This window comes from Hylobates moloch, unplaced genomic scaffold, assembly GCF_009828535.3.
Source record: "Hylobates moloch isolate HMO894 unplaced genomic scaffold, HMol_V3 SCAFFOLD_14, whole genome shotgun sequence".
Taxonomy (NCBI): domain Eukaryota; kingdom Metazoa; phylum Chordata; class Mammalia; order Primates; family Hylobatidae; genus Hylobates; species Hylobates moloch.
The window spans coordinates 96,276,127-96,288,106 of NW_026652289.1; the positions used below are offsets into that span (position 1 = coordinate 96,276,127).

Consider the following 11,980-nt stretch of genomic DNA (forward strand, 5'->3'; position numbering starts at 1 on the left):
CAGTCTGGTCTCAAACTCCTGGGCTCAAGTGATCCCACTGCCTTGGACTCCGAAAGTGCTAGGATTATAGGTGTGAACCACCACACTTGGCCTGAATGGATTGAGACGGAATCTTGCTCCGTCGCCCAGGCTGGAGTGTAGTGGTGCAATCTTGGCTCACTGCAACCTCCGCCTCCTAGGTTCAAGCAATTTTCCTTCCTCAGCCTCTGGAGTAGCTGGGATCACAGGCACGTGCAACCATGCCTGGCTAATTTTTTTATTTTTAGTAGAGATGGGGTTCTGCCATGTTGGCCAGGCTGGTCTTGAACTCTTGACCTCAAGTGATCCGCCCGCCTCAGCCCCGCAAACTGCTGGGATTCCAGGCCACTGAGCCGGGCCCCGAAGGGATTTTTTATAAGCTGATTTTTTAAAAATTCACCTTATGCTATTAAAAGAGCCAAGGATTTTTCTGAAGAAGAGGGGAAGGGATTAGACTTATCCCATCAGATATTCAAATGTACTGGGAACACATAGCTGTGGAAACAGTGCTATTAGTAGATGAAAAGATGTCAATAGAACAGAATAGAGCATGTATTCAAATCAGCAGGGAAAAAAGGACTGTCAATGAATGATGCTGAAATATCTACCCCAGCTCTTCAAGAAATGGGCCCTACTTCATATTACACTAAAAAAATTTAGAATGGATTCGTGACAAAGAACATAGTATACTTTTTATACTCTTGGAATAAGGAGCTTCCTCAAGAAGGCCCCAAACCCTGAAGCCATAAAGGCAAACATTTAGAATGATCTAGGCAGTCACAGTGGCTCACGCCTGCAATTCCAGCTCTTTGGGAAGCTGAGGGGGTCAGATCACTTGAGGTCAGGAGTTTGAGACCAGCTTGGCCAACGTGGTGAAACCCCATCTCTACTAAAGATGCAAAAATTAGCTGGGCATGGCGGCGGGCACCTGTAATCCCAACTACTCGGGAGGTGAGGCACAAGAATCACTTGAACCCGGGAGGCAGAGGTTGCAGTGAGCTGAGATCTTGCCACTGCACTCCAGCCTGGACAACAGAGCAAGTTAAAAAAAAGAAAATCCAACACTGCCAAGAGTGAAGAACTAAGCACTCTCATGCCCGGATGTAAGTTTGGAGGGTCGAGCCTATTTTGAGTAATAACTTGGGAGTAGCCAAATTTTAATACACCTCCATTGGGACTAGATTCTCTATATTCTCATTCTAGGAATCTTTTACCAATGTAATCGCATGTGTGCAAGGCTATGCACAAAAAATTCCACGCAATGTTTCTAGTAGCCCCAAAGGAGAAACACTCTGAAATACACAGCAGTGGAAAGGTAATTAAATCAGCATATCCTGTGATAAGAATGCACTGCAACAGTCCAAACAGTGAGGCAGAGCTGCATGTTCTGGAGAGAAAGGCCTCATAAGATTAAGTCAAAAGGGCCGGGCGCGGTGGCTCACGCTTGTAATCCCAGCACTTTGGGAGGCCGAGGCAGGCGGATCACGAGGTCAGGAGATCGAGACCACGGTGAAACCCCGTCTCTACTAAAAATACAAAAAAATTAGCTGGGCGTGGTGGCGGGCGCCTGTAGTCCCAGCTACTCGGAGAGGCTGAGGCACGAGAATGGCGTGAACCCGGGAGGCGGAGCTTGCAGTGAGCCGAGATTGCGCCACTGCACTCCAGCCTGGGCGACAGAGCGAGACTCCGTCTCAAAAAAAAAAAAAAAAAAAAGATTAAGTCAAAAGACCAGGTCCAGTTAAGTTTTATAAAATGCAAGTATAATAATGAGCGGGAAGGCCTGCAGGGAATCCCGCTGTTAACCACCTTGCAGGTGGGTGATAGTTTGCAGAACGGAAGCGGGAGAGGAAGGAGGGACTTTGAGCTTGTGCGTTAAGTGCTGGGGAAAAAAAAAGTCAAGCACTGTTACATGTATATTTAAGGAGACAATAAAAACAGATTGTCATCAATTCTACTTACTCCTAAGAATGAATGCTTATCGAATTAGGAAAGACAACTAAGTTTTTTTTAAAGGTACAAATTTATTAAAACTTTGAAGTTAACAATTTATTGAAGAAATTAGTATGTTAACTACAAAAACCTAGAAGTCCCAGGAATTAGATTTCAAAGGATTTGGTTTCAAAGAATTCCTTATAAGTGATTTTAACATTACATTCTTTGTTAAACTGGGACTTTTTCTACTTTGGGGATTATTTTGCCCCAGCTGTGGCCATGATTAAAATTAGTCAGCAGCACATGAAGTTGTGGAGAGATGAGAGGTTCGCACTCTTATCCAAGTTTTAGCAAATAGCACCGTATTTCCCATTTAATGGAATGCAGTTTCTTCTGCGATTCTTTGGCATAATGAGGCTCTAGACTCCCCATTTCTTTCACTCAAGGAAGAGCCATTTGCATTCTTGTCCTCACACCTGAGTACTTGTCACAAGTTAAAACACTGGCCAAATAACCACCTCAGGACTCCTTGTATGCATTCAGGTAAAAACGTCTGGAGTGGGGGAAGGTGCTTTCCCTCACTTCTTGTTTTCACACCTCTGTCATTTAGTTGGTCACAGTTGTGCAGGTAGAAGCGGGTTAAAAGTTTTAAAACTCATAATAATCGTGTCCAGAAATAAATGAAGGCTGTTGTTAACAAGCATGACAGAAAAGCCTGGACCAGCTGTTTTCTCCAAAAAGCCAGCGGAAAGGGGGTCCTGAAGAAGTGACAAAAGCCATCCTACGGGGGGAGGGAGAGAAGTTAGATTGCCTCATGATGCTGAGAACCTCACTCAAAATACGTGGGAACTTCCAGATTAAACAGCAAAGTAAAGTTTGGATTTAAAAAGTGAAAGGAAATTCTGACCAATACGCATCCAGTAATGAGGAGCCCCTGAGGAGTGAGGATTGGTAAGTCTAACAGAGTGAACAGAAGCAACCATTTAACTTTGTCCCTTGGTGCAGGAACACTCATATCTTGACTCAAAACCAAGAGGAAGGTAGCTTATTATGCTCTTTTCTGAGCAAAGAAGAGACGCCCTTTGGGAAACTGTCAAGTCACTAGATTGAAAAGTTATCACCTGAGACTACAGCAAGCACCAACCCCATTTAGGAAGGGAATTGAACTCCAGGCTGTGGCATTTTAACTGCAATGGGCAGAGACAAGGGTGAACTATGTTTACCCAATTTGAGAATTTCAGCTTTTTTTTGAGGCAGAGTTTCGCTCTTGGTGCCCAGGCTGGAGTGCAATGGCAAGATCTCAACTCACTGCAATCTCCACCTCCTGGGTTCAAGTGATTCTCCTGGCTCAGCCTCCCTAGTAGCTGGGATTACATGCACCCGCCACCATGCCCGGCTAATTTTGTATTTTTAGTAGAGAGGGGGTTTCACCATGTTGGTCAGGCTAGTCTTGAACTCCTGGCCTCAGGTGATCCACCCGCCGTGGCCTCCCAAAGTGCTGGGATTACAGGCGCGAGCCACTGCACCCAGCCAAGAATTTCAGCTCCTTGGTGTTAAGAGACTATTCTTTAGTCAACAGTGATTAGCCAAAAACAAACAAAAAAAGCCTTCAACGGCCCCTTTCCAATTCTAATCTCTTCTTCAGGTACAGAGAGCCCCGAGGGGCCAGACACCGTTGTTGAGACAGGGCTCAGGTGAGGCTCTTATGCACGCAGCTGAAGGAGTTCACCGGCCCAGAGGGTTGAAGACCAACACTAACATTACGAACAAGGCAGGAGTTCATGCTAACACACCTCCCACTCCCTTCCCCTTCTCAGATAGAACCCAACTTGTCATTATAGAAAGTCTAAATGGGGGCCAGGTGAGGTGGCTCACGCCTGTAATCCCAGCACTTTGGGAGGCTGAGGCAGACAGATCACGAGGTCAAGAGATCGAGATCCTGGCCAACATGGTGAAAGCCCATCTCTACTGAAAACACACACACACACTTAGCCAGGCATAGTGGAGCACACCTGTAGTTCCAGCTACTCTGGAGGCTGAGACAGCAGAATCGCTTGAACCCTGGAGGCAGAGGTTGCAGTGAGCTGGGATTCACCACTGCACTCCAGCCTGGCCACAGAGCGAGACTCCGCCTCAAAGAAAAAAAGAAAAAAAAAAAAAAAAGAAAAAGGTCTAAATGGAAACTGCCCCCAGGAGGCTACATTTCGGATAAAAAAACTTGCTAGTTTTAATAGTTTGGCTATAAGTAACTGATAACATGGGCCACTTCAGTCATTGAATCAACGCCAATAAGGTGGTGGGGAAAGAAATGGGGTCTAGCTCAGAGCCCCAGAGGCATGCGGTTGGCTCACCAGCAGGTGGCTTCCCTTGATCATCAGCTGCAGGGCAAGGGCCGGTCCCACTAACCTTGACCACAGAGATGAAGGCTTGCAGCTGAAAGCCAGAGGCCTAGAACATTCTCACCGAGGACTGGGTGCAGCGGACTAGAAGTTAAGGAACCTTGGGTCAGCGTCACCATTGGGCGACCACCACACTCCACAACCTCTCTGGCCAGGCTGAGAGGCGTGGGGGTTGTGATCAATGGGTCTGAGTCTCTCCAAAGGTGCATTTAATAGGCAGAGGAGAAAAACACCCCACCTGGCCGGGGCCCCGCCATTGCTGACTTCACGGGTTGGGGATTTCTATAGGAGCAAAGCGTTCAGACCTAACGTGGGTGCCCCCCTAAAAGCCCCCGACGGCTAAGGCCAGGGCAAGGTCCAAGTGAGCAGATCTAAGCCTGCGCAGCTGCTTCGGAACGGTTCATAGCCGTCTAACAAGGCCGATTTCTGCCGGCCTTTCTGTCAGCGGAGGAGAAACCCCACACTTCACACCGAACGTTCCAGACCCGCTGAAACGAGCCTTTCTGCTTTCACGAAACCTCGTTCCAGGGGCCTGGCGCGGTGGGTTCCTCATCGTGCCGGCCTCGTGGGCGCTTCCCGGCTGCCCGTCCCGCCCCGTGTCCCGGTGTCCGCCGCGTGCTCACCCAGCCGCCCTGAGCCTGCAGCCAGGCGCGGTGCTGCCCCACGAGCCGCGAGCTCAGCAAGGCCACCAGGCGCTGGCAGTCCCGGGCGACGTCGCCCTCCTGCTCCTTTAGCCGCGGCTGGAAGCCCCACTTCTTCCACCGGGCGGTCACCAGCGGCCCTCTCTCCAGCAGCGACCCTGCGAAGGCCACGAGCGTCACCACTCTGCCCCAGGTGGGGCCGGGGCCGTCGGAGAGCGCGGAATCCGCCATCAGCACCACCAGCTCGACGCGGTTCCCGGGGTAGCCGAGGTAGGCGGAGAAGAAGGACGGGTGGAGCTGCCGTAACCTGGCGGCCGCGGAGCGCAGCATGGCGGCCTCGGGCGTGGACGGCGTCGGCTCGGGGGTGCCGGGTTCCCGGGCGCAGCACCCCAGGTAGTCGGCCATGGTGGTGCGCTCCCGCAACTGGTCCGGCCTCCGCTGGGGGCCCGGGCCTTCGCTGGTTTTCTTGGCCAGGCCGCACCTCCCCCACGGTAGGGCTGCCGTGCCCCGCCCCGGCCCCCAGCCCCTGGCCCCAGGTATATTGTTTTTCAGGATTGAGAGAAGAGCCTTTGATGGGAATCCCACCTGCACCTGTTCCAGTCCCCAAGTCAAGGCCTGGTGGTGCGCACGTGTTCGCGTGCAATCAGGTGCACTGTGAGACTCTGGGGTTATTTAGCTCCAGTGGCGCGATCTCGGTTCACTGCAAGCTCCGCCTCCCAGGTTCACGCCGTTCTCCTGCCTCAGCCTCCCGAGTAGCTGGGACTACAGGCGCCCGCCACCACGCCCGGCTAATTTTTTTGTATTGTTTAGTGGAAACAGGGTTTCACCGTGTTAGCCAGGATGGTCTCGATCTCCTGACCTCGTGATCCGCCCGCCTCGGCCTCCCAAAGTGCTGGGATTATAGGCGTGAGCCACCGCGCTGGGCCATCTAATATTTATATTAAACTTTCTCAGCTCATATTACTCCGTGGCTTCTTTCTCCTGATTGGATCCAGACTGATGCAGAATGGATACTAGCAGTGATATTTCTGGGGGTTCAGGGGTCTGGAGCATGTTGAAATAGCCCTCCCAGGGGGAAAGATGAGTTGCTGCATCTTGTATCACTACAAAAGAGGCACAGCACTTGGCAGCTGTCTTAGTCTGTACAGGCTGCTATAGCAGAATGCCATAGACTGGGTGGCTTATAAATAAGGCATTTACTTCTCACAGTTTTGTTGGCTGAAAAGTCCAAGATTGAGGCCCTGGCAGGTTCTGTGTCTTGCAAGGACTTGCTTCCTGGTTCATAGATAGCAGGCTTCTTGCCGTGTCCTCACATTGCAGTAGGTGTGAAGTAGCTTTCCGGGGTCTCTTTTATAAGGACAATAATCTCATTCATGAGGGCTCCACCTTTGTGATCTAATACCTCCCAAAGGCGCCATCTCTGAATACCATCACACTGGGGGTTAGGATTTCAACATATGAATTTTGGGGGGACACAGCCTAGAACAGTAAGCCATTTTGGACTTTGAAGGCAACATATACTGTTTGTGCTATTTCAACCCAATTGACAGGCTGGTGGATTGAGGAGCAGAATAAGAGAAGACTCTGCAGAAGGTTCAGGCTGCAGGAAAGCTGCCCTACCACTTGGGTCTTGTGATCCAACAGATCCAGTGGGACCTTAATTGTCCAACAGGGATGCTGTATGGAGCCTCTGGCAAGCACTAACAGGAGAGAGTACAGACCTCTGGAATTCTAAAGTAAATCTAGAACCTCGTCTGAAGATAACTACTCTCCTTTTGAGAAGCAGGTTCTGCCTTGCTACTAGGCCTTGATAGACGCAGAATGCCTGACCATGAAGCTTGAGCTCCCATCAGGAACTGGATGTCATCTGACCTACGTAGCCATAAAATTGGATGTATACAGCAGCCACCTATCATCAAATGGAAATGGCATATTAGAAACAGCCCAGGCAGGTTCAGAAGGTATAAGTAAATTGTATGAGCAGGCAGCTCAGACTCTTCCAACATCAACTCCTGTGGCTTTGCCTCCTCTCCTTCATTCTACACCTATGGCTTCTTGGGATGCTGCCTATGTCCAGTTGACTGAGGGAGAAAAACCTCCAGCCTGGATTGTAGATGGGTCTATATGATGTGCTGGTACCACATGAAAGAGAACAGCTGCAGCATTCACTCACACTCACTCAGGGGTGACTGTGAAAGGCAGTGGTGAAGGAGAATCCTTCCAGTGGGCAGAAATTCAAGGCTGTCCACTATGTCTGGAGTGAGAGATGGCCAGAATACAGACCTACATCGATTCATGGACAGTTACTGATGGTTTAGCTGGATGGTCAGGGCCTTAAAAAGAACACGACTGGAAGACTGGTGACAAGAAAATCTTGGAAAGAGATTCCCATTCAGTGGCTGAATCCCTCTGAATGGGCAGACTGAAGATATTTGCATCTCACGTGAATGGGCATCCACTGCAGAGAAGACCCTGAATCAGATGGACAGAATTACATGCTCTGTGGCTGTCAGCCAGCCTCTCTATGCAGCTGCTGTGGTGTCTGCTCAATGGGCCGATGAACGAAGAGCTCCTGGCAGCAGGGACAGAGGATATGTATGGGTCCAACAACATGGAATTCTCCCTCCAAAGGCTGAGCTGGCTGATGCCTCTGCCGAGTGCCTAATCTGCCAAAGCAAATGATTTGTTACAGGGAACTAAATACATGTTGTTAGAATATAAATTTCTGTGCATCAAATTCCCATTTGAACTGGTTTTGACATCTTACTGGTTCCGTTATTAATCAGTGAGATAAAAGCTTGGATACATGTTCATGTTTTATTTGCAAGACAGTCATGATTTTACCTTTTTGTACATTAAACTTTAGCAAGAACACTGTTTTTTCTTAGATTTGTAGTAGCTTTTGGGTAAATGATAAATCCTCTGGAACTGCCATTGGTAACTCAACAGTGATGAAAAGAACTAAACAACAAATGAATAAATTAACCTCAACATAGAATTTGCAGTCCACACAATATGAGGCAGTTTGTAATAAGACTCAGTGAAAATCCTGTCGCTGCAACTTGGAAGCTGCGCAGCTATGGGCAAGTTACTCAACTCTCCTAACCTCAGTCTATCTCCCCATCTAAAAATGGAGATAATGAAATGTCTGCATCACGAGGCTGTCACAAGGATTACATGAATCGGTATACGCAAAGTGCTTAGCACAGTACCCGGCACATAGTAAAATGTTGTCATTCCAGAGAAACTTTTATTTGTAAATGGTACATCCTCTGGCAAGGGTGACTATGCTCACTTGCCCCATTCTCAGCCAAAACCAAAATGTGACAATATTGGTCTTACCTATGTGGTTTCTGTTTTATTGAGAATAGCTAGTGACTGCTTATTATTTTTTCCATGTTTTAAGTAGCAGCTTTATTGAGATGTAATTCATATACCATAAAATTCACCCTTTTACAATCCAGTGGTTTTTAGTCTATTCACAGAATTGTGCAATCACCACCACTATCTAATTCAGTCCCCCCCAGAGAAACTCAGTGCCCACTAACTTCACTCTAGCCCTAAGTGACCACTAATCTGCTTTTTGTCTTTATGAGTTTGCTTATTAGGACATTTCATATACATGGAATCCTACAACCTGTGACTCTGTCTCTGGTTTCTTTTCCCTGGCACAATATTTTCAAGGTTCATCCATGTTGTAGCATGTGTCCACGCTTTCTTTCTTTGTATTCCATTGTGTGGATGCACCATATTTTGTTCATCGATTCATCCACTGTGTAACATTGGGGCTGTTTCAGCTTTGGGCTATTATGAGTAATGCTGCTATGAACATTTGCATTCAAATTTCTGTGTGGACATATGTTTTAATTCCCCTTGGGTATAAACTTAGGAGTGGGAGGCTGCCAATTATCGTGGAAAACACACAGGTTGGAAACAGTGACCTCTGCTTCATGGTTCCTGGTTTCTGACAACGTTAATCTTTCACCATTGGTGTGCTGGTTAGATAACCTTGGGTTCAAACAGACATTTCCTGTTGTCACAGTCTTTACATAAACGCTCATACCATACTTACGATTAGTTGTTTATGTGGGTTAAATTAACCATGGAATCACTCCTGATCCCATCTCCTTACTAGAGGGTCTGCATCTTTTTTTCTGGTTCTGTTTTTAAAAATAATTATTTTTAAGTAACAAATAATTGTACATATTTATGGGGTACAGTGTGTTATTTTGATACATGTATACAATGTATAATGATCAGGGTAATTAGCATATTAATCCCTTAAATGTCTATCATTTGTGTTGGGAATGTGAAAGTTGTTAGAATTCAAATACAGTCACTAGTGTTTTAAAAATCAAACCATGACAAATATAGCTGGGGAGGCCATGAAGGAGGATTCTCATGCTTGTATGCCTAATACCAAAAATGATCACAAAAGATTCTGCAAAAATTACAACCTTGTACATAGGCTGCTGCAACCTCACACAAAAATTAGTTCTGCAAGGACATCTGTCTAGCAACTGCCTGTCCAACCTTGGACTGGTGTGACCTTTGTTATTGATATTTGTAGCCAAGGATAATTATTTCAAAACCATTATGTAATCCTCCTCATTTTTTCCTTTAAAAACCTTTTTCTTTTTTTTTTTTCTTTTTTTTTGAGTCAGAGTCTCGCTCTGTCGCCCAGGCTGGAGTGCAGTGGTGCCATCTCAGCTCACTGCAAGCTCCACCTCCCGGGTTCATGCCATTCTCCTACCCCAGCCTCCCGAGTAGCTGGGACTACAGGTGCCTGCCACCATGCCCAGCTAATTTTTTTTTAATACATTTTTAGTAGAGACAGGGTTTCACCATGTTAGCCAGGATGGTCTCGATCTCCTGACCTCGTGATCCACCCGCCTGGGCCTCCCAAAGTGCTGGGATTACAGGCGTGAGCCACCGCGCCCGGCCACCTTTGTTTTTCTTTACCTCCTGGAATATGCACACAGTTTACTACAGCACACATATTCCTGCTGCAATGCCCTACTTTTGATTAAATATCTTTTTCTTTTAGAGAGCCTGTCTTTGTTATTTAGGTTGACAGGAACATTCAAAATTCTCTCTTCTAGCTACTTGAAAATACACAGTAAATTATTTTTAGCGATAGTCACCCTACAGTGCCGCCAAACACTAGACTCCTGTCTTGCTGCAAATTTGATTCCATTAACCAACTCCTCCCCACCCCCTGCTGCATCCTTTTTCTAATGACACGAACATATTCAGTCATTTCATTTCTTTCACTGGGGTTGGCCCTGCGGCAGCCCACGGGAGGCCAGAGTCCCCTGTGGAGACTGACCAACCCTGAAGGCCAGCCTGGCTCCAGCCAAGTCTTGTCTAGAAGCAGGAGTCTGTGGCATGTCCAGAAGAGTGACCCAATTCTCTCCGGTCACGGATGAGAGGGCAAGTGGTTTAGCATCGCAATCCTCACAAAGGATCCGGAGAGACAAGATTCACTCGCGGCCTCCCCAGTGGGCCTCCGGCTCAGATTTCCTGGCCCACCTCAGGCCCGCCCAGTCCAGATCTCAGGGCAGGGCCCTAAAGGCGCAGGGCATGAACCTGCCATGCGTGGGACGATTCTTCTCAGCAGGCAAGTTTGGGAAATGAAGATCTACAAATCCCCACTCAGTCAGCTCTCCCAGGCTTGGGAGTGGCCTCGGTCTCAGCCCCAGTTTTCTACCCCCACCCACTGTGCTTTCCCCAGGCTTCCAGGCGTCCTCTTTTGAAAGGATTTTCAGGTCGCAGGCCTCAGCTGGTCCCTAGCCCTTCCGACTGCCTCTCTGGGACTTCCTCCACCAACCCGGGCTGCCCCAAAGCCTCCTCCGAAGGCGTTCCCTAGGGTGGCTCTCCTCAATCATCCTGTCACCTCTTTCTTTGCCAAGCTCTTCCAAGGCCCTTCATGGCTTCTAGGAGGTCTCACACAGAGGGGCTGGAAAAGGGCTCATTAGCCCAGATCAGCTGTTCCCAAAGCATGATCCAGAGCCCCTGAGGGTCCCTGAGACCCTTTCAGGGGGTCCTCAAGGTCAAAACTATTTTCATAATAATATTGACACTTTTTGCGTGTGTGTGTGGGTGACTTTTTTATTTTCATTCTCTGAGGAGTTTTCCAGAGACTACTGGCATGGGTGAAAGATCACCTTGATGGCTAATGGAACATGTGCATCTGTATTCTTGTGTTTATAACTTTTTCTCAGTCTTAATTTCTAATACGATAAATATGGATAGATACAATCCACAATGAACAAGTTATTTGGGGTCCTCAATAACTTTTAAGGGTGTAGGCTGGGCGCAGTGGCTCAGACCTGTAATCCCAGCACTTTGGGAGGCCAAGGCGGGAGGATCACCTGAGATCGGGAGTTCGAGACCAGCCTGACCAACATGGAGAAACCCGGTCTCTACTAAAAATACAAAATTAGCCGGGCATGGTGGCGCATGCCTGTAATCCCAGCTACTCGGGAGGCTGAGGCAGGAGAAACGCTTGAACCCAGGAGGCGGAGGTTGAAGTAAGCCCGAGATCGCGCCACTGCACTCCAGCCTGGGCAACAAGAGCAAAACTCCGTCTCAAAAAAAAAAAAAAAAGAAGTGTAGAGAGACCCTAAGACCAAAAAGTTTGAGAACCACTAGCCCAGACAAAGCTCTAATTGATGAGAATTACTAATTTGCTATATGAGTGGGGGCTGCCTATGGATGGGGAGGAGATGGGGAGAAAAGAGCTGGGGGAGGGGGAATGGGGAGGGAGGAGGAGGGAGGGAGAAAGAGCAGAAGGGGAAGGAAGGAGACCAGGAGAGAGGTGGAACAGGGAGAGAGAGGAAGACGAGATGAGGAAGGGAGGAAGATTGAGAAGGGTTAGAAAAAGGAGTCAAGATGAATGAGAAGGAGATGGGGAGGGGGCAGAGGAGAGGAAAGAGGAGATGGGAAGGAGACAGGAGGTGATGGGAGGGAGGGAGGAGGAGATGGGAG

General features: G+C 48.1%; 1 protein-coding gene across 1 annotated transcript in view; it reads right to left on the minus strand.

Moving 5' to 3' along the window:
* Nucleotides 1-2,209: 2,209 nt before the first annotated feature.
* The window catches only part of BCL2L10 (BCL2 like 10), an 11,078-nt gene continuing 1,307 nt past the window's right edge, over nt 2,210-11,980 (minus strand). Inside the window, exons 3-4 of the mRNA XM_032174172.2 lie at nt 4,973-5,516; nt 2,210-2,731 (exon numbers count right to left, since the gene is read on the minus strand). Coding sequence (XP_032030063.2) covers nt 2,606-2,731; nt 4,973-5,516 — 670 coding nt within the window. The 3' untranslated portion in view covers nt 2,210-2,605. The remainder of the gene's footprint in view (nt 2,732-4,972; nt 5,517-11,980) is intronic.